Source organism: Pithys albifrons, chromosome Z (assembly GCF_047495875.1).
Source record: "Pithys albifrons albifrons isolate INPA30051 chromosome Z, PitAlb_v1, whole genome shotgun sequence".
NCBI classification, from domain to species: domain Eukaryota; kingdom Metazoa; phylum Chordata; class Aves; order Passeriformes; family Thamnophilidae; genus Pithys; species Pithys albifrons.
The window spans coordinates 8,349,834-8,375,497 of record NC_092497.1 but is presented as its reverse complement, the minus strand read 5'-3'; the positions used below and the strand labels follow the sequence as shown (position 1 = coordinate 8,375,497).

The 25,664-nt window shown below is 40.4% G+C and overlaps 1 protein-coding gene across 4 annotated transcripts in view; it reads left to right on the top strand.

Moving 5' to 3' along the window:
• KIAA1328 (KIAA1328 ortholog) overlaps positions 1 to 25,664 on the top strand; it is a 180,041-nt gene that overhangs the window by 60,600 nt on the left and 93,777 nt on the right. For all 4 annotated transcript variants that reach the window (XM_071581065.1, XM_071581062.1, XM_071581064.1 and 1 more), the window contains exon 6: positions 12,629 to 12,756. In XM_071581065.1, coding sequence (XP_071437166.1) covers positions 12,629 to 12,756 — 128 coding nt within the window. The remainder of the gene's footprint in view (positions 1 to 12,628; positions 12,757 to 25,664) is intronic.

The window sequence follows — 25,664 nt, the reverse complement described above, 5'->3', positions numbered from 1 at the left end:
CAGGACATAGGCATTTCCATATAGCTTGGTGTGCAGGTTACCTCAATCACCTCCTCATCTGGAAAAGACCCCTTATTTCTCTGATTTTTCTTGGCTCCTATTGTCTAAAATCTTCTAATGTTCTATATTTTACGCCTTTTCTTTGTGTTATCTTTGGTTTGGTGGCTCAGAAATTTATTATAACCACAGGAAAGTATTTTACAAGAAGGCCTGTTCAGTTCTGAGTTGACTAAGCTGTTCTAAGCACCTGTGGTGATCCCTGCCTTATTGGCAGTGACTGTATGTGTGGAGTCATCTCACTGCGATGCTGACTGCATTGCAAAAACTAAAGAATTTGCCGAAGAACTGTTTGCTTACTCAAATATTAATTCTGTGAGAGGAGGATATCTGGAAGTATCATATTCTTGCTGCCAGTAACTGTCTTTATGCAAACTCTTTTCAGCTATTTTTTTTCTAATGAGCAATTGTGAGTTTAGATTTAGGAACTCCTGTCTTCAGGAGTAACAGCCCTCCAGCACTGATATCCTCAGGGCTAACACTAAGCAATGTTTCCCAAAGATGAATGGAGAACTATGATGGATGTGTGTGGGGGGAATTCATAGCTGTAGAGAAGAGGTTCTCTCTCTTCCCCACCAATACCTTAGACCTTGGTTCATGTACCTCCAGCTGGATATCTGGGTATGCTCCATGCAAGAAGTTAAGAAGACCTCCAGAATGCCACCTATTCTTCAGTGGTTATAAATGTGAGGATGCAGGGATGAGTGTTTTTTCTTGCAGGAAGTAGCAACTTCCAGAGCCTCATGTTTGTTTTACCTGAAGGCATGTAAAATTCCAGAAAGAGAAAATTAAATGTGAGTGGGTCAGTGTCACTCTGGCCTGTCCTGGCAAGACACATTTTCTGATACAAAATTAATCAGCTAGAGTAAACATCTTTATTTCCAAGAACAGTAGAAAAAAATCCGAGGAGTTGTACATTTGGCTTCTGGAATTTAAGTCTTTGCTTTCAGTACTTTCCAGTAGAATCACTCCAGGTGATTAATTTTCTTTCTCATCAATAAATATTAACCATTTGATTTGAAAACCTTTTTGTTTCCATAGAGTAGGTTTAGAAAGTAAAGTGTGAGGGAAAGGAAATTTTATAAAAATGCTTTCTAACAAAGTACAAGTGGTAGCAATTCTCTTCAGATGGTTGGGGAAGAGATATCTTCATTATATTTAGCATGTTTTAATGTATTAAATTGTATTATGGTGAGAACATAAAACATGTATACTGTGTCAAAGTTCAGTGTTACAACACTGGCAGTGGCCACAAGCATGTGGCAGAGTTTAAAGGCAGGACAAGCAAATACCAATAATTGCTTCCCAAACTCTCACAACGTCCAGAAACCTGTAATTAAAAACTGCGTTCAGAATGTTTCTCTGTGTTTGAAAACACTGGGTGTATTTTTGTTGTTGTTTTTAAGAATTGTTTTTAGGTGTGTCTATGAAAACTTTAAACACTTGCAGCCTCCTATGGAGAACAGTTCCTCAGTGTAGGACAACTCAGAAGAGCTTGTAAATACCTGAATCAGTTCAGTTGCTGGATAAATGCATGTTCTCTGTCCTTGCAAGCTAATAATGATTCTTCTGTTTGTGCAAGAATAATGCCCAACCTGGACCCTTTTGTCTACTGAGAACATAAAAATGTTTATTTTTTCTTCCCCTTCATATAATACCAAGGTGCATTGTTCTGGTGTGCCCTGGTATACCTATGGACACAAGTGTATATAATCCAGGAAAGTGTTGTAGTGTTTATACCATACAGCTTCCTTTTCTTTGGTGATTTGGGTCTGAAGATTTTTAAAACGCCTTTTAATTTGTGGATCACTTCACCTATTTCCATGTCTGGAATTGCCAGGAGGAAAGGAGAAGGTTGAATTTCCTGTCTTATAATATGTGAATGATCTGGGTGTGAGGGAACTGAAGTCAAGAAATGAAATCCAAAGTCCTGACAAAACAAATTACAGGGTTTTTTTTAAAAAAATCAGTTTTAAACTTCCCTGTTTACCTTCCCATTTCCTTAATTTTGACCTGTGAGGCTTATCTTTGGTTGCTGTTATTGGAAAAAGAGCTGACCGCCAGGAAGAGCAGCAGAACACACCCTGTTTCAGGCAATACTATTTGAGACCTGAGTGCTGTAAATGATGTAGAAATGTGCATGTATTAATGAGGGGTATAATAGGTTTCAGTGAAAGTGGGAGATAAGATGTGTTAATCTTGTATATTAAATAGTCCTACAACAATGAACCTTATAATGAGGCTGTTATTAAATCTTTTCTTCACTGGATTCAGTTCAGTGAAACCAGTGCTTCTCAGTTTGGCATGTTCAAGGCCAGATTTCACAAGAAAGGACCAACTTTCTGAGGCCTTTGATGTCATTTTGAAATACTTAATGAGACGTGTACAGCATGTGATGGAAAAGAAGATATTTTCAGCATTCCATCACGGAGTACTTTATTTTTTTTTTAATTGGGGACACCATCTTTAAAATTAGTATCTATGTGCTGGTATGGAGTCTGATTTGACCTCAAGTGCCTCTTAGAAAAAGGAGCACTGCGTTTCTCTCATCTACGTCGTGCAAACAGATTGTGTTCTAACAAGGTTAGAAAGACTGTCAAAATAGCAATAGTTTTAAAGGAAAAATATAAAATTATCTAGAACAATCTGTGATTTTTACATTCTGTGCTGTTCTAGCTGTAGCACTGAAGGCAGTTCCCTAAGAGCTGCAAGATTTTTTGGCTCAGTGGTATTGATTTTTTTTTTTCTATTTTTGTCCAGCAGCATTTACATATTTTCATCTTGTCACTTGCACCCTTTGCCAGTACTCAGATTTAAATCTGCATGCTCCTGTCTGGTTATGTTCTAGTTTAAAAGGAGAAACTAATAAGTTTAATACCCAAGCCTGATTCTGACTGTGTAAGAAAGAGAGAGGCAACACATTAGAAAGCAGCAGACAAAGATTTTCCTTAGCAGCCAGGTTTCCTTTCCAGTAAGGACCCAAGTGAGTACTTTCTCATTCTGAGGGTGGTGGGAGCTTGGCTGAAGGAGAGTCTGCTTTTCTCTGTCAGCATTACTCCTGTTTGAGGGTAATAAGAGGTTCAAATATAAAATACCTCAAAGACATCAAATATAAAATTAGAGTGATGATTGATTGTTTCTTGCAAGGAAGCAGCTAGACAGACACCACTGTGTATTCTCAGGTGATCCCCATTCTGATAGTAACCAAGACCAAACCTGATTAGCCTAGTTATAAAACAAGTTGATGTTTTGTGATCTTACATTCTCATTCCCTGCAAAGCAGACACCTTTTTGATTTACTATGCATGTTATTTAATTGAGATGGAGATGCTGTAGCTCTGCTCTCAATAAGTTCAGCTTTTACATTCCATTTCTCTTTTTCCTCTTCATCCCCTTTCCTCCATGCATCTGACTCCAAGCTCACATTTATCCTGTTAAATAACTCCTCTTACTGTGTCTAAACATAAGAGGCTGAGCATCCTTTCTCAGATACCTCAATTCCCACCTTATCTCTCCTCGTGCTTCTGCCAGGAGCTCCATTGTCAAATTAAAGAACATGTCTGTTTTAATATCGGGTAGTACTGCGATGAAAAATGGCTTTGTGTAAATGGTAACAGTGTCTAGCGTGAAAAGACTTTTTATTTTAATTCTCACAAAGGCCTGCAATTAAAACAAGCATTTCCAGGGATGGGTGCGTTTTACCTCAAAGCCTTGCGTGGGTGACGAGGAGTGTAATTCGGGGAAGGGCAGCAGCAGGGGGATTGCACGACGGGTTTTCGCGTTTCGAAGCGATGCGTTGGTGCCTTTTTCTGTCACAAAAGCCACCTGGGGATGTGTCGAGGGGCGGCAGCTCCCGGAGCGGGCACTTGGTGGCGGCACCGCCCCGCGTTTGCGGCCGCAGGGCCGGTCAGCGGCGCCGCCGGCTCTGCAGATGCACATATGGCACAGTATTATCGTTTTATGGTTACAATTATGAGCAATTTGATAGAAAATGAAAGCTAAATTATGCAGTGTTTCTTTTATTTGTTTAATTTTTGTGCTCCAAATATGTAAAGGGAAAAAATAGCGCTGTGGGGTTTTTTGTGTGCTGGGATAGCGATGGGGGCAATGCCTTCCCGTTGGCTCCCTGTTCTCGCGCAGCGCAGGCTGAGATGATTTTCTGTCGTACATGATGAAATGTGTGGAGTTGTTCTCAGGTGCTGGGACCGTTTTGCACGGAAATTGTGTATGGCTGAATCTCCAGGCTCCTTTCTTCCATAATAAAGCATCCTACGTTTACTGGCAGGCAGACAAATACATAAGTAACAAGTTCCTTAACAGTTTCCAGTGGAAGAGTCTGGATAGCTGTGCCTCTAAGCAAATGCCAAAGAAGTCTTTAAATCCTGAAAGTCGCTGTAGTTGTTGGCAGAGCTCCCCTGAAAGGAGCAAGCATGTTCTGAACAAACTCTTTCTTGCCAGTGAGGAAAATCTCCTGCCATCAGGGTTCTTAAGCCAAAAGTAAAAATTTTTATGGTCTATGCCAGGACCACTGTCTTGTTACAATGATCTGTGGGATCTGTATTTTGTGTATTCAGGTTCTGAACTTTTCTGTCATCAAATTCCTTATGTTCATTATTATGAATATGCATGTTTTTTGCCAATATTTGTAGTGTCATAACTTGGGTTTTTTTGTGTGTTTTATGTTCTTTCTTCCTTTTCAGTAAAAGAAAGTTGTTAGTACAGCTAGGTTGCAAAATAAATCTTTGTTTTATTTTATTTTCCCCTCTTTGGTGGTAAGTATCCTTTTGTTTGTATTGATGAAGATAAGACTGGAGATGTGCTTTCCACTTGGAATAGAAAATGCGAGCTCTGAGATGGTATTTGCATTTATTGATCCAGGCACATCTGCTGGCATATGATGGTGTGTGATATTTTTGTCCTTACCCACCTTTGAACCAGAAAACATGGCAGATAAGCTGTCCAGTTTGATTGGCATATCCTGTGGAAAGGATTTTCAATACATCAGATCAAATCCTGTACCCTAAACTGCTTTTGCATTTTGAAAGTGTGATAGAGACTTCTCTTGAGTTCATGTGCTGTGTTGGGAATTAGTTTTAGGTTTAAATGCTTTCCTTGTTCTCATCAAATCATGCTGGCTATCTTTTTCTTTGGCCAATTTTAGATGCACTATATTTGTACTGTGCATCTCAATATTTTTCAGAATGTTTAAAGTGAACTTGGGAATTTCATCATCTGGGTGGAACAGAGCATCTTGGTAGATGATATATAACTCAAGCTGTCTGTAAAAGAAATTAAAAAATTACAAGTACTAAGAATACATCATATGGGTGAAGTTTTTTCAGGATCAATTTTAACAGTTGCCCTTACAGGTGGTATGGGTGCAGATAGAAGGAAGGTATTTTGAAAACATCTGATTCAGCTGTTTAGAAAACTGCATTTTATTTGTGTTCACACCTGACATCAGTGAGTCCAGAGACTAGATTTGAATTTGGTGTTTTACGTGTGCTTCCTGAAAGCTCCAAAGGACTACCCTGGCTTTGTCCCTAACTTTCTCAACTCGTTAGCTTTTCTTTAGGTAGGTAACCATAACCTAACTAATTTGTATGCACCATATGCAGCCTCGGCTCACTTCAAAGTGTAATCAAGTCATGAACTAATTACAATACCATATTCCCAAAGAATGTAAATTTAATTTCCCTTCAAACAGAATGGGAATGTATTAAGCAATTCTTTTATATGAGAGCTGTGGCGTTCAACAACATAATGCTGATGCTTCAAACAGAAGTAAAGTTCTTAACTTTTGTGGACCTTATGACCTTTTTCCCTATGCATCTTGCCTTTTTATTCTTGCATCCTGAGTTAATTTACTGACTGGATAACAACATTAAAATATTCAAGTGTAAATTAAAATGTAACTGTTGGGCTTCAGGTTGGAGATCACTCTGTCTTATTGTATGTGACTTGCTTCCTTATAGTGTTTTCAGAAATGTGCTTCCTAAGGCATTTGGATCAGAAGAAAATTGTGTTTTGAATTGAAGGCTCAGAAGGTTCAGACCCTCATCAGATGATTTCTTTAATGCATCGAAAAGTGGATGTGCAGAAAGTTCCCAACAGGTTCTTAGCATCACTGTGGCAGGGAGTCCACATAAACTCAGTTATATAAGAACGAGCAAAGTGAAGTTGTTCATAAAACATTTTATTACCTTCAGTCTTTGCAGCAACTTCAAGTTTAGATAATAAACCTTCATAGAAGTTGCTAGTCTCTATCCTTTCACAGAACAATGATTCACACAGAGTCAAACCACTTATTTTATTTCTCTTAATTTTAAAGGTAGAGTAAACATGTTAGGGTTGACTTTGACCCATTCCTGGATAGTCTGATTTCCAGAATGCAGCCCCGTTGTTGTTCTTCTCAGATGAGGTGAGATTGTCAAAGTGCAGGACTTTATATATTAAGCAGAAGTTGTATTTTAAAATTAAATGTGGGTCAGCTTCCAATGAAGTATGTAATTGTTAAATGGTAAAGGAAAGAGCTTAGAATATCTTGGTTTATATTTTAAAGTGTTCCTTTTAGATGTTAATTCATTAATACCAGCAGTTTATTTTTATTCATATGACTTTTCATATGTAAGTAGTTGAAGCTGCATTATTTTAATCCTTCCTTTGGTTAGGAAGAAGAAAGCCTGCAGGTGGAAATCAGAATGACATACATATTGCTTCTTTCCCAAAAGGCACGGTATCTTTCTCCTATTGATATGCAAAGTATCAAGGCAGAAAATAAACCCTATTGCCTTATGTGTCAAAATACTGTGAAAAATATATGCTTGGGTGATGCACGGAGAAAAATGTGGGTCCACTGCAAACTGAGCTCACTTGTAGTGGAATTTGCTACGAGTCTGTCGTGGGCCTTTGGGGATCTGCAGACTCTGCAAATTCTGTTCCCTTGTACTATGAGTGTTTAGATGTAGCTTTATCCGTAGTTGTAGGTACAGGGATAGCGTTATTTGGAGACTCAGCTATGTGGGTCACAGCTTTTGCCTGAGTTCGGTGAAATGCTTCCTTATTCTTTCAGCATCCTGTGAAGGCATCTCTAGGCTACTGAGTAACTGTACAGTGGAATGTTGTAATGGTACATGGTGTCAAGTTGCGGATGCAGTGGTGTGTCTGTTAAAGAGATGTGAGCTTGCTGTGACATTGTTCAAGGTGCCAGGCACATGGCAGCTACATTCTGGAATTGGTGCTTTGTTGATCATGATGCCAAAAAGACAAAAAGAAAAAACACCAAACCTCCATAAATACATCAAAGCAAGGTCAGTGAGATAAGGCATAAGGTGCTTGATGCTGTGCTGATGTGGCTGCGCACGGCAGCTTGAACAGGTCTGGCTTATGCCCACCATGTTGGAGGGCAGGCAGACAAGCTCAAGTCTCCTTGGAACTTATCTGAGTAGAACTTTTTTTTTGGAGACCAAAGACTTCTCTTTCAGTGCTCAGCCCAGCTTCACCAACTCATTGTCAGTGGCACTTCCTCAGGATCTCCTTACCTGTCTAATTTTTTCACACTGTTTGTCTTGAATAGACTACCTGAGGCAGTGAAGGGAGTTTGGTCTTTGCTGACACTGCCAATGTGATGATAACTAGTCAGTTTTCTACATGCTTGTCCTTAAGCAGGAATTTAAAAAAACTCAGAGTTTTGTGGCTATCGAGGTCATGATTGCAGATGTCAAAAAGCTTTCCATGTGCTGAAATCATATCACTGAACGGTTCTTGTCTCTCTTCCACAAAGTGTTAAGTTATTACTGTCTTATTTAAATCTAACTTGCACATGTTCGACTTTTTCCTTCCTTTACTTGCTTTATTCATCTTTGCATATCTCTCTAAGAGCTCTGAGTCTCTAGAGAATCTTCAATTGCATACGGGGTCTGATGGGACTGCAGGATATTGTGGCTGAAGATGGGGATTCAACTCTTGTGTTCTGTTCTGGCCATGGATCAGGGTATGCAGCCCTGAGTAAAAGGACAGCCCAAGCTGGAGCTAAAGTCAGGGACTACAGGACTGAATCATCATTGAGCATCTTCTTTGATGCTTGGGAAGTTTATTAGGGCTTGTCTGCATGGATGAATGCAGGAATACTTGTGCTCTAAGCTAATCAAGTGCAAGATGAATCTGGTCTGTTAGTGCTGTGCCTGAGCGAACTTACCCTACAGCTTCAAGATGTGTGTCCTGGAGCTTGTTTGGGAAGGGTGGGACTGCTGGGCTGCGCTGTGTGCTCAGACATGCCCAAAGACACCCTGTGCCATGCTTTTCCCATGTGTAAAAAAGGAACAACAGAGCTTCTGCCTGTCCCAAAAATGCTTGTGACAAGCCACTGAGGAAAGCATCGCTAGGTGAGGAGTTCTCAAAAACACTCTGAAAATACACAAGAGTCTTTGTTCTTAGCTTGATTGCAAAAACCCCCCTCACTAGCTGTGTTCTTTTCCCTTGCTAATATCTTCTACTAAACTTTTTTCCAGCCTCAGGTTCCTATGATTGGAGGCTGCTTTAATTTTCTTTTTTTTTAAATAAAGGGAGATAAAACTAACGATTTCCTTTTAATGATACAGGAAAAAAAAACAAACCAAAAAACTTCTGTGTAAAGGGAAGGTTCTCTACATTCTGGTTTGGGTTTTTTCCTTCTCTTACAAGAATTGATTGAGAAAAGCAGATCTTCAGCAAAAGCCCTTGTTCAGTAGACTGGTGTTGGCTTCATTTGGAAACCCTGACTGCAACTGAAGAGACCAGTGATTGTTTGAACTGCTATACCCTGAATATTGCTCACAGAAGGATGTGGAGGCTGATGTGTAGAATTCAGAACCTTCTTAGGAAGGTGCTGAATGCTCTAAACCAAAACACTTCAGATTTTAACCTGGTCTTCACTTATAGTCAAAGTGGCAGTAGCATCAGTATAATGGGAACAATGCAGGAGGACAGTGGGCATGCCAGAGGTTGGCCCTTCCACTCCCAGTTTCTGGGAACAAGGAACTGTAGCTGTTTGTCCTGCTTAAGCTTGTGAGAGTCTAAAAGTATTTCAGCAAAGAGTAAGCAGTGAGTAGTTGATGTAGTCACAGAGCAGACTTAAAAGACTGTGTCTCAAGAGTGGAACTGAAGGAAGAGTAGGGTGGAGACTTTGCAAGGTGGATAAACACTTGCAGAGAGGTGGCTGCTGCTGGAAGAGCTGTCCTGTGCTCCCAGCTGCCCATTCCTCTCACTTGCCTCATGCTGCCTCTTGTGCCTGGCGGCCCCTTTGCTGAGCCCTGGCGTGAGGGACTCGGGGGCTGCAGACCTGGTGTGGGTGGAGGGAGGAGGGAGCAGGAGAGTATCTTTGGCAGCAGCTGAACATCAGGTTGGCGATGCCTTCCTGTGAGGCGTCTCCCCTAAGAAAGAGCTCTTTGTTCCCTGCCTAACTCCCTGGACACCCGTTCCTGTCTTCTGTCAGCGTGTTACCATTGCATGCTGGCAGTCCCTCTTGTCACAGCCAGCTCTATCTCCACTGAGGTTATTATCTCTTAAGAGCCATAAATGAACCCTTAATTCTTTGACTTACGTGTAATGATGAAATTAACTAATTTATTGTATAAAATATATAGTACTTGCAGTATGACACGTAAATGTGAAATCTTAACCTTTGCATTTCTGACTTTTGATTTGTTTTTTTAACTTTCCCTCTTTTCATGTACAAGCTTAATACTTTACTAACAAACTGCATAAAATGTATTACTCTGATACATTCAAATGCATATTTCTTGGACATAAAACTACCGTTCAGTGAAATGCCAAGTACCACTTCTCTCAGGTAACTAACATCTTGCAAATCCAATATTTGTGCTCCTGAACACATGAAGAAATACCTAATGTGTGCATTTAGGCATATTACTTTTTCTGTGGAATACAAATCTGTAAGACTTGTGGTCCTATCCATTTTTTTTAACCTTAGAACTTTTTATTTTTAAAAGCAGGTTAGGAAAATATTTGTCATTACATATGCATTTGCCCAGAATCTATATTGCCTTAGTAGATGTTTGCCCTTGTTATATCTGAGTGACTTAAATATTTTTATGCAGTGTTGTATATTGCCTGGCTAATTTGCAGGAGGAAAAAAAGAGATCATCTTGCTGCTTTTAGCAAAAATTCAATAGAATGGAAGAGTAAGATCTAATATTAAGGCTTTTTTCTTTTTCTTAGGAACATATTCTGCGGTAAATGTACCAGCACATTTTTGAGAATTACCATATTTTCAGCAATTCTCCATGTGTCTTAAACAAATGAACTACTTTTATTTTTTTAATTTTTTTTGTATTTGAAGCTTCATGTTTACTTACTTAGTAAGCAAAACAGGGCTTTAAACTCTTAGACTATGGTGGCTGTAACAATACTTTTCTTCATGTAGAGTGGTTGTGTGAATGAACAAGGTTTTAATCTTCTAATACAGAAAGTTTTATCTGTTACTGTTGCTGACCAAATCCCAAAAGAATTTCAGGGTTATCTGGGCTGCAGTTCAGGCTCGTGTGAGCTGTTGCCCTTCCTACTCATCATCATGCAACTGACCCTTCGACAGTCAGGATTTGCATGCATGGTTTCCTAATGTTAATTTTCCGTGTCGTGTTTTAAACTATCTTAAATGAATTTGGTTGCTGCATGCAAGAGATGGTGGCATCGTGTGCACAGCGAGGGCTCTGCAGTCCATAAAACACAATTTGGGCATCTGTTTATGGTGCACTTGCCTGGGAGTGAGGGCAATCTTGCCTGTCTTTCCAGCAGGACTGTGCAAAGTGAGGGGAGGTGCATGGCCATTAGTCGTGTGCCCCAAGTTTCGAGTACTCATTCCTGCCAGCAGTATGCTGGCTGGAGGGAGGAGAGGGTAAAATCTGTTTTGTGAGGAAGGGGCTGCTGGAAGAGAAGTGAATTAAGAGAGCTGTAAAAATTTGATAAAGATAGGACTGTCTGTTTTTATATTCTGCCACATAACATGGGTTTAAATGAATTTCCCTATAATTTGTCTTCAAATACCGACATTTAACTCTTAGGCTGTATAAATGAACTGGCTTTTTCTAGAGTAAAATTCATGCCCTGCGTCCAGCCTAATATGTTCACCTACTATAAACATTACTGCCTATGGTTACAACTGGAATAAAAAATTCCTTTTATATACATCATAGCTGGCAGAGACTCCTGAGACCACCACAAATCACTTCAGCCTTTTGGTGCTCTCTGACGAAATGAACTGAAATGTAAAACAGCTCAGGCTTCAGGCAGGCTGGCTCTGGAAAGCAATTAGCTTGTTAAGACTGTTGTTTGTGCCCTCCCATATTTCCAGGTGCTGAGCAAAGGTGTTAGAAGAGTTCTCCTGATTGATTTCAACTTTGGGATTTATTAACCTTCCATTCCTTGCTAAAATGTTTTGCTTCTTCTCTAGGTAGCTTTTTATTTAAAAGAGAGAAAACCAACCAAACAACTACAAAAAAGAAAAAGAAGTCCTGGCAAGGCCACTCTTCCTGCGGAAGAACAAGAAGAAGAAGGGACACCCCCCCGCCACAAAACCAACACACAAAAAAAAAAAAAACCACCAAAAAAATCCCCTCAGGGTCATAACAGAGAATAACAAAGCAGTGAGTTATTTATGCAGCCATGATTGGCAAAAATGATTGCAACATGAATTTGCCCAGAAGCAATGATTAGATCATAAAAATGTTAAGGAAATCTGTAACTCAACACCGTTTTATAGATTGAAGAAGTTTTTGTTCCCTACCTTAATTGCAGTGACTTGTTATTAAAGTATTTATTCAGAGTAATCTCTTTGGACAGCGAGCCCTTATCCCATCTGCATGCATAATTAAAAGTGAGGGGGGAGAGAGGGGAGCGTAAATGGTTTACCATGCTACATGAGCAAGGGAGGGAATTACACAATGACAGGTGAAGAGCAGATTTATCTCCTGTTGGAATTTCAATGCTGCAAGCAAGGCAGGACACTGTTGCTAATATCCTTGCAAACACCACAGTTGCTGCTTCTCCAGATTACTGTCCAAAAATTATTACTGGTCTCTGAAAGGCCTGTAGCGCTGCATCTGTGGCTGTGGGGTTTTGAGCCATTGGTGCTTAAGCAAAAGAGATTGGATTTGGGTGTGTGGGCTTGTGAATCCATGTCTGTGCTTAAAAATGGACTATTTACTTACTTGGCTGGATATTTATTTATAAATAAACATTGGTAATGGCAGGCTCTGCTGAATATGAATCAGAGGGTTGTAGTTGTTCCAACTGAAACAATGTCATCACCTGCCTCCTGCTGCTGTCCCTTTTCAAGTGATAAAAGAATTTGGTGCAGTTCTTATTTTTCCACTCTCTGCATAGAAAGAAGGTTGTACTTGAACATTCATCTCTAGGCAGATTTATCATCATTAGGCAGTACTCAAACATACAGTATCTGTTTTTAAATGGAACTGTTATGGATCTTAATCAGATTTACACAGAGTAAGTTGGTATCTATTTGACTCTAACTATTCACTAAAGAGTGTTTTTCCCTTAACTTCTGATGTCTCACCTCTGCAGCAGCAGTACAGAGAATGCCAAGAACTTTTGAGCCTTTATCAGAAGTACCTGGCTGAGCAGCAGGAAAAACTATCACACTCCCTTTCTGAACTCAGTGCTGCCAAGAAAAAGGAGCAGGAGGTAAGCACTTTTTTCCCTTCTCCTTTTTTTCCAAATGACATACTCAAAACATCTTTTCTCTTTCAGTAGAACCACAACTTTAAGTGTATTGTCTTGCATCATAAAGTGTTGAATACTGTTTTGTGATTGGTTTTCCATGAGTCCTTCCCTTAATACATGGATTGCAGGAAAACAAAAAAAAAACCCCACAAGTTTGGGGTTAATAAAATGGGTGAATTTAATTGACCATGTTGTAATGGAGTAGGAATCATGGGAACTTACACCTTTGTCGAGGGAAAAGGTAAAATGCTCTTGTTTTCTGTTCTGTTACTTAAACGGGAAAATAATTGCAGTTACTGTAGATATAGCCTTTCACATTTTCACTGTGGCTTTTGATGATTGAAAAGGGCATTACAGATGATGTATTTGGTCAATAAGAGCTTTCCACGTCTGTAAAGCAGCTCATCTGATTTGAGGTGTTTATAGAAGACCTATAGTTACCTATGCAGTTAAAACCAGAAAATGTTGACTAGAGATATGTGTTAAATTAAGTGGTAAAGTGTTTCTCAGATATGTGTGCCCAAAGCCTTGAAAACATGGTTGCTTGAGAGTTTTTGCTGATAGCTAGGTACTTGATTTGCATCCCTGCTGACAGCAGATTATACCTGGGAACTGAAGACTGCTTATGTGTTAAGTGTCTACCTGATGTTCTTTCCTGCAGTTCTCTTTCAGTAGCTTCCATCTGCAGAGCTCCAGAATCCATCCTACCTAAGACCATGCCTTTTTGTATAGATTATGCCCTTGATCCTTTCTTCTGCTGAAATAGTCTTAAAGGCTTATTTGTAATAGGTCTAGAATTAAAGTCATCAGCACAGAGTATCTAGAAGGAGGCCTGATTCTGGCATGTCAGTGGTTCTCTGTCAGAAGTATTAGACAGGTCTGAAGAGCCTATGCAGGAAAGAGTCTTCTAATTCTGTTCATGGGGCAGGTAGCAATACTCTGACTTCATCAGCATCAGGACTTGGATTTTTATCCTGATGATGGGGTTTTTTTGTAAAACACATTGTTGGACATTGAACTGTTGGTCAGGCTTTTAATCTTTATGAACATTTCATTTCCATTCTTTTGTATTTTTATCTGCCCTCCATTTTGTGATCGCATTGAGTTCAAAACAAGAATCTTTTCCTCTGAGAATGAGTGATGTCTGTGTTGTGACTTGTGGCTTTCAACTTGGTGGGAAATGTCACAGAAAAAAGTCCAGAGAAGCCCATATGAACACATGGCAGCTGTGTTTGGGGTGATGCCAGTTCATCTCTCAGGTTTTACCCTGCTTAATATTTCATTTCTAGCCTTTTATCTTCAAATACACTTATCCTGTACTAGGTTAGCCCCTAGAATGGAGGTATCTGGTGTCACCACGTCTACAGCACCAAAGCATGGAGGCAGATAATAGAAATCCTTCAGCTCAGTGACTGTCAAATCAGCATCTGGTGGTTTAGAGCAATCCATGTTCATCTCCTCTTGTTCTGCTCTCTTCCTAATCACTCAATCAATGTATGTACAGAAACTTCTTTAAAGTTGTTTTCTGGTTTCATGTGCAAAGTTCTGTCAAGCTCTTCTTTGATTCCATTATTTCTTTTTTCTGTACTTACAGGTACTTTTGTCCACAAATGCAAATTCAGATATTATATCGAGGTTTGCATTGACATTTCATTTATGGTTATATACTCTACAGCTCCAGCCTAATAGGTCTGAAAGTACCATAGTACTCTTGCCCTGTGCAAAGCTTTGTAGGCATAGATAAAAACCTGTCAAAGCATGCTTGAACTGTTTTTTTTACAGCTTGCAAAACATTGCTGAAGCTTCTAGCCTTCCTCTTCAATTTTTTCTTTCTTGGCATTTGGCGCTTTATAAATTGTTACCATTTCCCCCCCCCCCCCCCGCACAGGCACTTTTCTGCTCTGTTTCTCCTCTCAGCTCAGCAACTGTGGGGAGATTTGCAGAGCTGCCTCACCCTAACACACTCCTTCATGTGGTAGCTTTCATAACCCAAGAAAGGTCATTGGACTGCTTGTTATTGTACTTTTGTGTTATTTTCATACACCTTTTGTCTTAATGTCTGAACTGTGAGTGGTGCCACGGGTCTCTTGTGGTTCTGTTTGAGTCATGTCTTAACACAGAAGGCCAGGCAGGCATTCTGCTGTCTGCCTTGATGGGGACTACCCCCATGGGAGCACAACAGAGAGGGGTTTTTGACAGGGAAGGGTTAGAAGGGGACCAACCCAGGACGTTTTCCTCATGCTCCAAGTTCTGCCCACACTAGCTCTTTCTGCCCTGTTGATGCTTTTGTGCTCTCCCTTTCTCTTTTAAGTTGGACTCTGACAAAAACTGTTGTGTTTAAACATTAGGCTAAAGAAGGTCTTCCTGAGCTTTGTTTGAATCCAGATCAGTTTGTAATCTTTTCCATATTGCTTGTTTTTGGCTGGCCTAAGAAAGTCCTGGATATGTCTGGATTTAAATCAAGATATACCACCGTGCTACATGATTTTCTTTTCAACTGTCTAGAAGAGATAATCAAGGTTCCTTATTTCAGGATACCACTGATTTTACCAGAGTAGCTGTGTTTTGATGTACAATGCTCTGATTTTCCTGTGTCCTGCAGAAATGTGGGACTGCACAGCTGTGCTCTGTACTGAAGCACTTCTTTGTTCCACCTGTTCTGAGCTGTTCTTCCTTGGTGCCGCTCATTTTCCCTTCTATTTCCTACTTATTTGTTTGGGGTGATTTCTAGAGCTATGCCTAAATCTTAACATCTCCTGCCTCCCTCCCTTTTACCATAATGCTGACCATGAGCTGTCAGTTTCCTCTGGGCATAGATTTGAAAGCATCTCCTTTCAGTGTTTAGATGCAGGACTTTCTGTTTGAATAAGGCAATTAACAGGTCAAGAGAACTGCAGCATTACCAAACATTGATGGCATTGTTGCAAAAAGAGGTGGAGTTGTAAGGGACACAAAGGACTGACTGCAGTGGCTGAAATGCAGCCCTGGTTTGTAGCTGTGCTGAACTAATGCAGATACTTTGGTGTTAACTTTTATTTTTGTTGGTTTTAGTATCACCTAATGATAGCAGTAATTCTGAAACCATGTTTTCCTCTTACCTAATGTTGCTTCTTTATAACGAAAGTCAGCCCTCAAAATGTAAAGAAGCATCCTGGTAGTAGTGAAATAAAATTGCTGGGAAGATGGTGGTAAGATGATTTAAGTCAGAACTCTCGTGGAGTCAATAATCAGTAACTGGAACATGGAGCTTCCTTTTTTTGTGAGATAAAGTTAATTCCATTTGAAAAGATACTTAAGGTGACATGAATTGAATTATTCAAACTGGCCTTCCCAGCATTAACTCTAGGTTAATATCTCATGATGCCTCTGGTTTCATTATAGGAGTTTTAAGTACATAACATTTTATAATAAATTCAATACCTAGAAGCCGAACTGAAATTGGTTTACCTTCTACCAACCCATAAAGAGAAGCATTAATTGTAAAGTGAATATTAAAGTGGTCACTAAAGTTGACTCAGATTCAGAAAGATAGCACTTGTGTAAAGGAAAAGCTCTACTGAAAAATAGGCTTCTGCCTTGCTGTTAATAGAAAATACCATTCATATTAAAATGTACTTAAAACTTTTCTATCAAAAATGATTTTTGGGTGTTCTCTCCGCAGCTCCAAAATGTTTAGTCTTTGCCCTTTTCAGAAGCTTTACACAGACATGTAAAGAAAATTGCCCTTGTTCTAGGTAATCAGGTCTGACCTAGTTTATATACTTGCTGCTTCACTGCCATCTCAAACAGTGGCAAGAATCCAGTTTGCTTTGTCAAGTCTCTGGCTGATGAATCTGTAGATGTTCTGCAGTGTAGGGTAGGACTTGAGTCACAAAAGTTGGACAGGCAGTTAAGTTTCTGCAGAACTGGGCTTCTTGAGCTGTGTCACCTTAAAGAAAGATAATACCTGTAGTCTCGGCACTGCTTATTAATGTTAATCTTTGAATTTACAAGTACAGCTGGCAGGTTTTTTTTCTCATTTGGGAAGATTACCAGCACATCTGCTAATTCCCTTGATTCACAAAGATTCTTGGGTTGTGTGTGTGTGTGTATGTGAGAAGTGTCAGTTGTTCTTCCCTGTGTGGAAAAAGCAGCAATATGTGGTGGGATTATAGACAGAAAGGAATATGAAGCATTTATTTTCAATAGTGTATCATCTCCCCTCCTCCTGTGTAGTATGTTGTTTGCCTCCTGTTTGGGGTCTGCCAGTGGCTCTCATTAGGAATGAGATACTGCTCTGTGCTAAACACCAATGCAAACATCCTGAAGGACGTGGTCTGCTTTGGGCATATCATAAAATCTTTAAAAATTGACTTTTGAGGAGGCCAATTTTTTTTACTTTTTTTTCCAAATTTTACTGTATCTCTTGTGTCACTTCTTCATCTTAAAAATTACTGAATTCAGTTGTGTCATTTCACAGTGAAGTCCAAGGGAAACCTTTTTCTGCAGGAACTAGAAAGCCTGGCTTTCCTTTCATGTCAGTGACTAAGATTGTTTTCTGTATCATTGTCTCTTTTTTTTACCTTAATAAGGCTTGATTCCATATTAAATCTTCAAACATCAATTATTTGATTTATTATTTTTTTCCTTTGATAAAGATACTGAAAGACATCAATCTTTGGAAGTCTTTCCGTTGTGATTGTCACCAAACTTTCTCATTTCTCTTTTTTTCAGTACAGGTCACCTTTAAATACATTCTTAGATTGTTTAAAGAAAACAAAACCCCACATATGCAAAGGGTTTTGAATGATATAAGGTAAACCTGCGTGATAGAATTGACTTTGTCTGTTTACCCAGCTGTACAGGAACAATGGATGAGCCCATCTGAAAGATACTTGAGAACTGGGATAATAAATAAAGACCTAATTTGACTAGGGACCCAAGGGTATTGGAATAATTTTGCAAGGCCAGACAGAGACAGTTTTAGAATGAGTAACTGTCGGGAATAGCCTTGCCTTACCTCTGTTACTTTCTGCAAATTCTCTGATCTCTCTCTGTGCCTCTCTTATCTGTAAAAATGAGATAATGTTTTTGTCCTCATTCTCTCTGTTTTTTACTGAAAATGTCAGATTTTGGGTGCTTCTTCAAGTGTGTTCAAAGTGATTAGCAGTGATATTTCGAACAAGGTGGTCTGTAATAGACTACCTTGTAATAGCATAAAGAAAAATAATGGTTTTTTACTTTTACCTCCAAGTTACTAGGTCACAGTTAATTTACCTGTCTTTTCTGGAAAAATACTAACACTGAACAGCAATGCAGATGGATATAAATACCTAAGTGCAGAGGAAACATCAGTATTGAAGTACCTGTGTATTGCTAGCATTCAGATTACAGTTCCACCTGCACTCAGTCCCCTGGAATGGGTGTCACAGTAGTGTCATTCAGCTCACCCAGTCTGCTTGCTGGGTGGGAATGATGCTGTATTCCTGGTGATAAGCACTTCACTCTCAGCTCACTCAACACTTAACTGAGATCTGTGCCACTTTACTGTCTTTTTGTTCTATGGTCTTTAATCAGCCTTGTCTCTACTTTCTTTAAGATATTTTGATTTTCCTTTTCTTTTCTTTGAAGATGTTTCTTTCAGTTTCATCCACTTTGCTTTAAAAACTGCCCCTCCTATGGAAATCTTTTCCTTGGGTGAATACTCCTCTCTGGTATGTGTTTTACTCTTGGGAGATGAATCTGGAAAGAAGACAGTGACTTTCTTTTCTGTTCTCCAAGACCAAAGCATCCTTCAGCTTTGTAGGTTTCTGATGATACTGTTACTCTTGTGAACTGATATCTCTGGATTTGTATGAGGATTTAAGAAATGTGTAGCGGGACTGTCTGCTGCAAGAGCAGCACTTTACAAACTCTTAGATCTGATGTTTCAATTCTTCTCCTGCAACATTTTAGTGGCCCTTGGGAGAGTATGCTGTGGCCATACTGACCAGCATCCTCTCCCTCTGAAGCAGGAGTAAGGCTTTTTTCAGTGGATTCAAGGCTGCCTAAGGATGCACTTGCTCTCAAAGGTTTTGTATTATGTGACAGACCCTGAGGAAGAAAACTTCTTTTGTATCCTTCACTTTGCAGAGTTACCTGTTTACCTGTCAGTCATTAGGAGTGTAAGGATCTCAGCTGCCCATCCATATGCTGGCACTTCTGTTGTGTAGTCTATTTGACCTGTGTGCATGCCCTTTGGTTCAGTGGTATTTGGCCTTCCTTTTTCAAAAGTTAAGGCTCTCGAAAATCAGTTTCTCATGTGTTTACAACCTCCTTAACTCCCCAGTTCCTGCTTCCTGGACTTCTCTGATTTCTCTAAATGTGGCATGTATGTTGTGATTAATATTACATTCCTGGAGTTCCTGACTTGCTGAAAACCAGTGCTGATGACTTTCAAAAGCTCAATTGACCCAGAAACTTAAAGTAATTTTTAAGGTGACCTTGTTTTGGTGAGGCTTAGACTAGATAAGTAGCAGAATTGCCTTCTAATCTGGACTTCTCTGTGACTCTCTTCTGTATTTTCACTAGTCCTTCATGAGGGTCATCATCTTGTGAGAATGTGTGAAAAACCAAAAAGTGAAAATGTTTCTTGGCCAGTAGCAATAGTCCATCAGTTGGACTCCTATTTCTTAAAGTGGAAACGATTAGAGTTGCTGTTTCTTGCTGTTGAAATGAATAGAGTCTGTAGGCTGATCTAGGACTTCATAATCTAAATACCTTTATTCATCACTGTAGATTACAGATAGCGTGATGTAAGTGATTGCTATATTGAAAGATAAATTGCTTGCCATCTCTTGCCTGTAAAGCACACATTTTTGTGTGTTGATCAGGTTGTTTAATTAGAAGTGTCTTTATTTAATGAAAGCCAGGTGATTATCAGTTCAGGGCACTATGGGTTGGTCTTTGTATGGCAGAAAGATTTTTCATGAGAGCCAAGGGTGTAATTTTCTTTCAGCTAAGAAGGTGGGAATTCGTTATCTGTCTGTACCAGGATGATTGCCTGCAGAAATATCTCTTTGAGTTAGTTCTGAATACCCTAAGATTTAGCTTCAGTCTTTCATTTTGAACTGCAAAAATGTTCAAACTTAAAGTTTCTCTGCTGCACACTTTACCATTTGAAGTTTGTAAGGACTCCCCTCCTGGGATTTTATCCACCACAGGACAAATTTGTAAAGTTCTTGAGACAGCTGGACTCACTGCTATATAAATGGAATGTAACTGGTGAGGTGGCATCAGCACAGACTGCATACATGTTGCATGTGATTATGGCTTAAAGCAACCTGATTACCTGTCTCTGATCCAATGAATGCATTAAATATCATTGTATAACAATTTTTGATTGCCATCTGTTCATGGCAGTTGCCAAAACATGTCTGACATGTCTCACTTTGATTTATAGTAATATACATTTCTTCTCATTTTGTAAATTTGCTCTTAAAATTTCAGAGTTTGGAACGTGGGTAGAAACAGACCATGCAGACATTCAGGACTGTCATGTGCCAGTGATGTTTCATTGTAACATCAACAGAAACAGGGGTGCATAAGTTTCTCTGTTTATGCAAGAAAACAGTCTGAAATCAAAACACTCAGAGGTAACCACACAGATACATGAATTCTTAGGCTGGCTAAGCTGCCTACTAAGATTTCTAGTAGGGAAAAGCAACTGGTGTACTCTGACCTCTCTTGGAAGTCTGGATTACCTTGAAGTTGATCTCTGCCTTGAAATGAAGTAATATCATGTCAATCTTTAATAGTTGCATTTAATTACACGTTACATCTTTCCCCACCTCTTCTCTCCTCTGTGAGTGATAGCAATTCTGTTGGCTGGACCAGGCCAGAAAAATGCTCAGGATGTCTTCTGTCTTCTGGTGTGTAATTTCCAAAGCTCTCTTACTCTCTGAAGTTGAATCATGAACATCAATATCTTAGTTGAAGTCAGCAAGTTTACAAAACATCTGATGAATGTCTCTGCTCTAAAATTTCAGACAGAGGAATTTTCCCAGATGAGATCTGCTTGGTGGTTGAGGCTGGAAAAGTTGTCTACCTGGAACTTAGTAAAGCCTTTGACTCCGTATCCTACTGCATTCTCCCAGAGAAACTGGTTGCTCATGGCTTGGACACATGCACTGCTCACTGGGGAAAAAGTATGGCTGATGGGCAGGCCCAGAGAGTGCTGATGAATGGAATTGCATCCAGCTGGGCTGGTCCCTAGTGGTGTTCCCCAGGGAGAAGTACTGTAGCTATCCCTGCTTAAAGCCTTTATTGATGATCTGGACAAGGGGATCAAGAGCAGCCTTGGTCAGTTTGAGAAGAACACCAAGCTAGGTGAGAGTGTTGGTCTGCCGGAGGGTGGGAAGGCTCTGCAGAGGGATCTGGACAGTCTGGATCAGTGAGCCGAGGCCAGTTGTGTGAGGTTCAACAAGGCCAAGTGCTGAGTCCTGCCCTTGGGTCACAGCAATCTCCTGCAGTGCTCCAGGCTGAGGATAGGACTGGAATGCTGCCTGGTGGGAAAGGACCGGGGGGTGCTGGTCGACAGTCGACAGTGGCTGAACCTGAGGCAGAGTGTGCCCAGGTGGGCAGAAAGGCCACTGGCATCCTGGCCTGTGTCACCAATAGTGTGGCCAGCATGAATAGGGCATTGACAGTACAGTCTCCTATACTGGGCACTGATGAGGCCATACCTTGAGTGCTGTTCCCAGTTTTGGCCCCCCTTATGACAAGAAAGACATTGAGGTGCTGGAGCGTGTCCAGAGAAGGGCAATGGAACTGGGAAAGGGACTGGACCACAAGTCTGATGAGGTAGAGCTGAAGCACCAATGGGTGTTTAGCCTGGAGAAAAGAAGGATCAGAAGGAACCTTCTTATTCTCTACAACCACCTGACAGGAGGTTGTAGTGACATGGGGGTTGGTCTCTCCTCCCATCTAACAAGTGAGAAGGACAAAAGGAAATGGCCTCAAGTTGCACCAGGACCAGTTTAGGTCAGATACAAGGAAATATTTTTTCACTGAAGGGGGGTCAGTCATTGTAACAGGCTGCCCAGGGAAGTGGTGGAGTTTTCATCCCTGAAGGTATTCAGAAGGTGTGTAGATGTGGCACTTGACTCACAGTTTAGTGGTGAGTGTGGCAGTGCTGGGTTAATGGTTGGACTTGATGAGGTCTCTTCCAACCTAAATGATTCCATGATTCTAAGGAAGAACCTTGGACGCTTACATGGCAAGCACAAGGATCTGCTCTTGCAGGCTGTGACTTTTAGACATCAGCAGTAATGCTTTTAGTCACAATCATGTTGAGAACATCTTTTGAGTCAGGAACCACTTGTGTTCATGGTTACGGAAAATGAGACTGAAAATTTTAATGGAGAACTTGTCTCATTAAGTGATCTCATGAGACTGCAAAGGTGGTACAGCCTGTGAGCAACTGAAGTCACTTGTCTGGATTTCAAGTGACAGCTCTGGAGAACACTTTTTTTCCTGAGATGCATACGTTCATCACTTCACTGTTAATGCAGGTTCTTGTCTGAAGTCTTCCTTTTGAATACTTATCCTTCAGTGCTCATTCAGTAAGGCACTTTGGGACGCCTTGCCATTTGTGGTTTTGGAGTGTTTGATAGTGCCCCTTGTAATGTGTGTGCACAGTTAGGGATGAGGTTGAAGGAGGCAGTTATTTTTATCTGTTACTTTTGCATTAAGTGTAGGTACCCTTCCTTGGAGTCCCTGGAAATTTTGAGGTTGAGAGGACTAGAGGACCTCGGATGCACAGTGTTGTTCTGGTATCGGCATACGTATGGGAGGGACTTGCTTCTGGCCAGCACTGCCAATGCAAAAATTTTCCTGTTCTGTGTACCTGGGTGCATGTGCAAGCGTCATGTGAATGTACAGGCAGACTGATTTGTAAGTAACCTCTTTTTCTGCAAACCCATGTGTAGCACCTGTTGAAGACAAACCTATGGCTGAAGCACCTGCAGAAGTTCAGCATTCACACTTGAACTGATACATGTGTAAACATATAAACTGTTTCTGGTTCTCAAATTACACTGTTTTCTCCTTTTTCTAAATCTTAGCACAAAAATAAGTCTCAGTTTTATCTATCTGTCTGTCTGTATATCTATCTATGTATTTTTAACTTAAAAATTCTTGTTAATGAACTGATGTCAGCCTTTTGAAATACTATCTTAGATCCTTACTGTAGATTCTGAAGCTTCAGGTAAAATCAGAGCCAAGAGTATGTCTGGAGGCAGTCCTTTTTCACTTGCAGAACTGAGAGTTCAGACACACATTCAAGAAGTTCTTTAAATATTTAGACCCTTGTTTTTCATTTTTCCATGGGAATGTCATTAAAGGGACATGACAAGTTTTGATTAATATTTTTCATTACTTGTGCTGACTATGAGAATTCTCCCTGCAAGTGTGCTACTGGGACTGCTGCTGTGGTCTGCTAGGTAGGTGAGGGCTGGCAAGCAGATGAATTGGGATCTAATTCTGTTCTGTTACTGTATTGCCATCAAGTTATTTAATTGCTTTCTGGATTAGTTTGTTCCTCTTTAAATAGGAGATGATGCCCAGTGTTTGTTAGAGCATGCAAGCTCAGTGAATTTGAAATGCTGTGTAAATTCAAAGTTGAATTGTGGGTCTAGTTATAAGATACTGTAAGGAGAGCTCAGTTTGTGTGGAACTTCTCTGTATGTAAGGTAATTCTTACTAAAAGGACATGGCAAGAGTGAAAGTGGGAGGCACCTGCGGTGTGCCCAGGTGGCCAAGAAGACCAATGGGATCCTGTACTATCAAAAATAGCGTGGCCAGCAGGCCCAGGGCAGTGACCCTTCCCCTGTACTCTGCACTGATGAGGCCACACCTTGAGTGTTGTGTTCAGTTCTGGGCCCCTCAGTTCAGAAAGGATATTGAGGGGCTGGAGCGGGTCCGGAGAAGAGCAACAAGGCTGGGGAAGGGACTGGAGCACAAGTGCTGTGGGGAGAGGCTGAGGGAGCTGGGGTTGTTTAGCCTGGAGAAGAGAAGGCTCAGAGGTGACCTCATCACTGTCGAGAACTACCTGAAGGGAAGTTCCAGCCAGGTGGGGGTTGGTCTCTTCTCCCAGGCACTCAGCAATAGGACAAGGGGGCACGGGCTCAAGCTCTGCCAGGGGAAATTTAAGTTGGATACCAGAAAAAAATTATTTAACAGAGGGAGTGCTCAGGCATTGGAATGGGCTGGCCAGAGAGGGGGTGGGATTCCCCATCCCTGAAGGTTTTTAAACTGAGATTGGCCATGGCACTGAGTGCCATGATCTGGTAAAGGGACTGGAGTTGGACCAAGGGTTGGACTTGAGGATCTCAGAGGTCTTTTCCCACCCAATCGATTCTATGATTCTATGAAAGTTACTCAAATCCAGGAGATGATTCAGTTTGGATGAATCTGGGCATCTGCTTTCTGAAGTCCTTGTTGTTTTTTTTTAAATATTAAGACACTTATTTTACATCTTAATGAATTATTAGATGGCGTCATCCCTCATATGATCAACACTGAACAAGAAGTGTACCACCCTAAGTAATATGTAGAACCATGTTTAATTGTCCTAATTATTACCAATACCTACTTTCTGGTCTGGCTCATTGATTTTCAGAATTTTCATTAAGGTTTTTCACATGTTAAATTAATCCCTTCTGTTAAAATTAGTAAATATTTTAAGTATTCCTTGTAATTTATCTTCAACTTTTTGGATCCGTATGTATACACTTCTATGTGGGAACAAATTCCAGAGAGCAGCCTGCCAAACAGACCTGGAAAGACCAGGGATGTTCATTATGGCCTGTACACCTTTTTCTCCTTAACAGAAGAAAGTTAAAAGATTGAAATAAGAGATTAATACTTCTGTTATAATTAACTTGAAATAAAGAGTTTTAGGACATAATGGAAATAGTTTGAAATGTCAGAAACACTGTAAAATGGGGGCTGGTCATTTTTTAAATATTCAGAAGCCCAGGAGACATCTCTCCTTACCTTTGGTGAAATCACCAATTTTTTCCCCTCTGTGTTAGTGACAGAATCTTTCGATATCGTGGTGTGATGGACGGGATGACTTGAGTGAGATCTAAAGTGGGACTTGCCAGTCAGCATAGTAGAGATACTTAACAGTGGTAGGGGGAAGGAAGAAAAGAGTGCATCCTACATCACCTGGGGCCAAATAAGGCTCAGTAATTTGTGGCAGATACTGCCTAATGTAGGAAACATCCCCACTCTCTGTGTTAGCAAATGTGGACCAGTGTAAGCCCAGGAAGCTGTGGGTACCTGTGACAATGTCTCTGGGGCAGGAGGCCACTGTCCTTTCAGTGCCTGCACAAAAGCAGGCACAGAGCTGAGAGCTGCTGCTGCCAGCACAGCCACCACTGATGTGGGTCGGGAGAATTTCCTCTCTGTGATGATCATATTCAAGTAATGAAGATTTAGACACCCCTAACAGAAAGCTGTTCCTCCCAGAAACTGGTCCTCACAGTTACAGTTTTTACATGTATTTATCTCTTTTCACAAAGGGGCAATTAAACTCCCATAAGTCTGCCAAATTTATTACATTCTGTCTACCTAAATATTTCCTGTCATTTCAGTTGAATGTGGCATTTTCCGGTTCTTTTTATCTTGCAACTGCTTAACTGTCACACGTTCTCTCTGAGCTGGCTAAATGTCGAGGGTGGAATAAATTATTAGTCACATACTGTTATTTGTACAACTGCACTATTTGGATTGGGGACCAATATCCTCTTGTATTGGGTAGGCATCTGAATTTGAATCTGAATGATGGTCACTGTTCCAAAGAAGTCACAATGTCAATGTGTTGAAAAGTTTTTTTAAAAATCAGT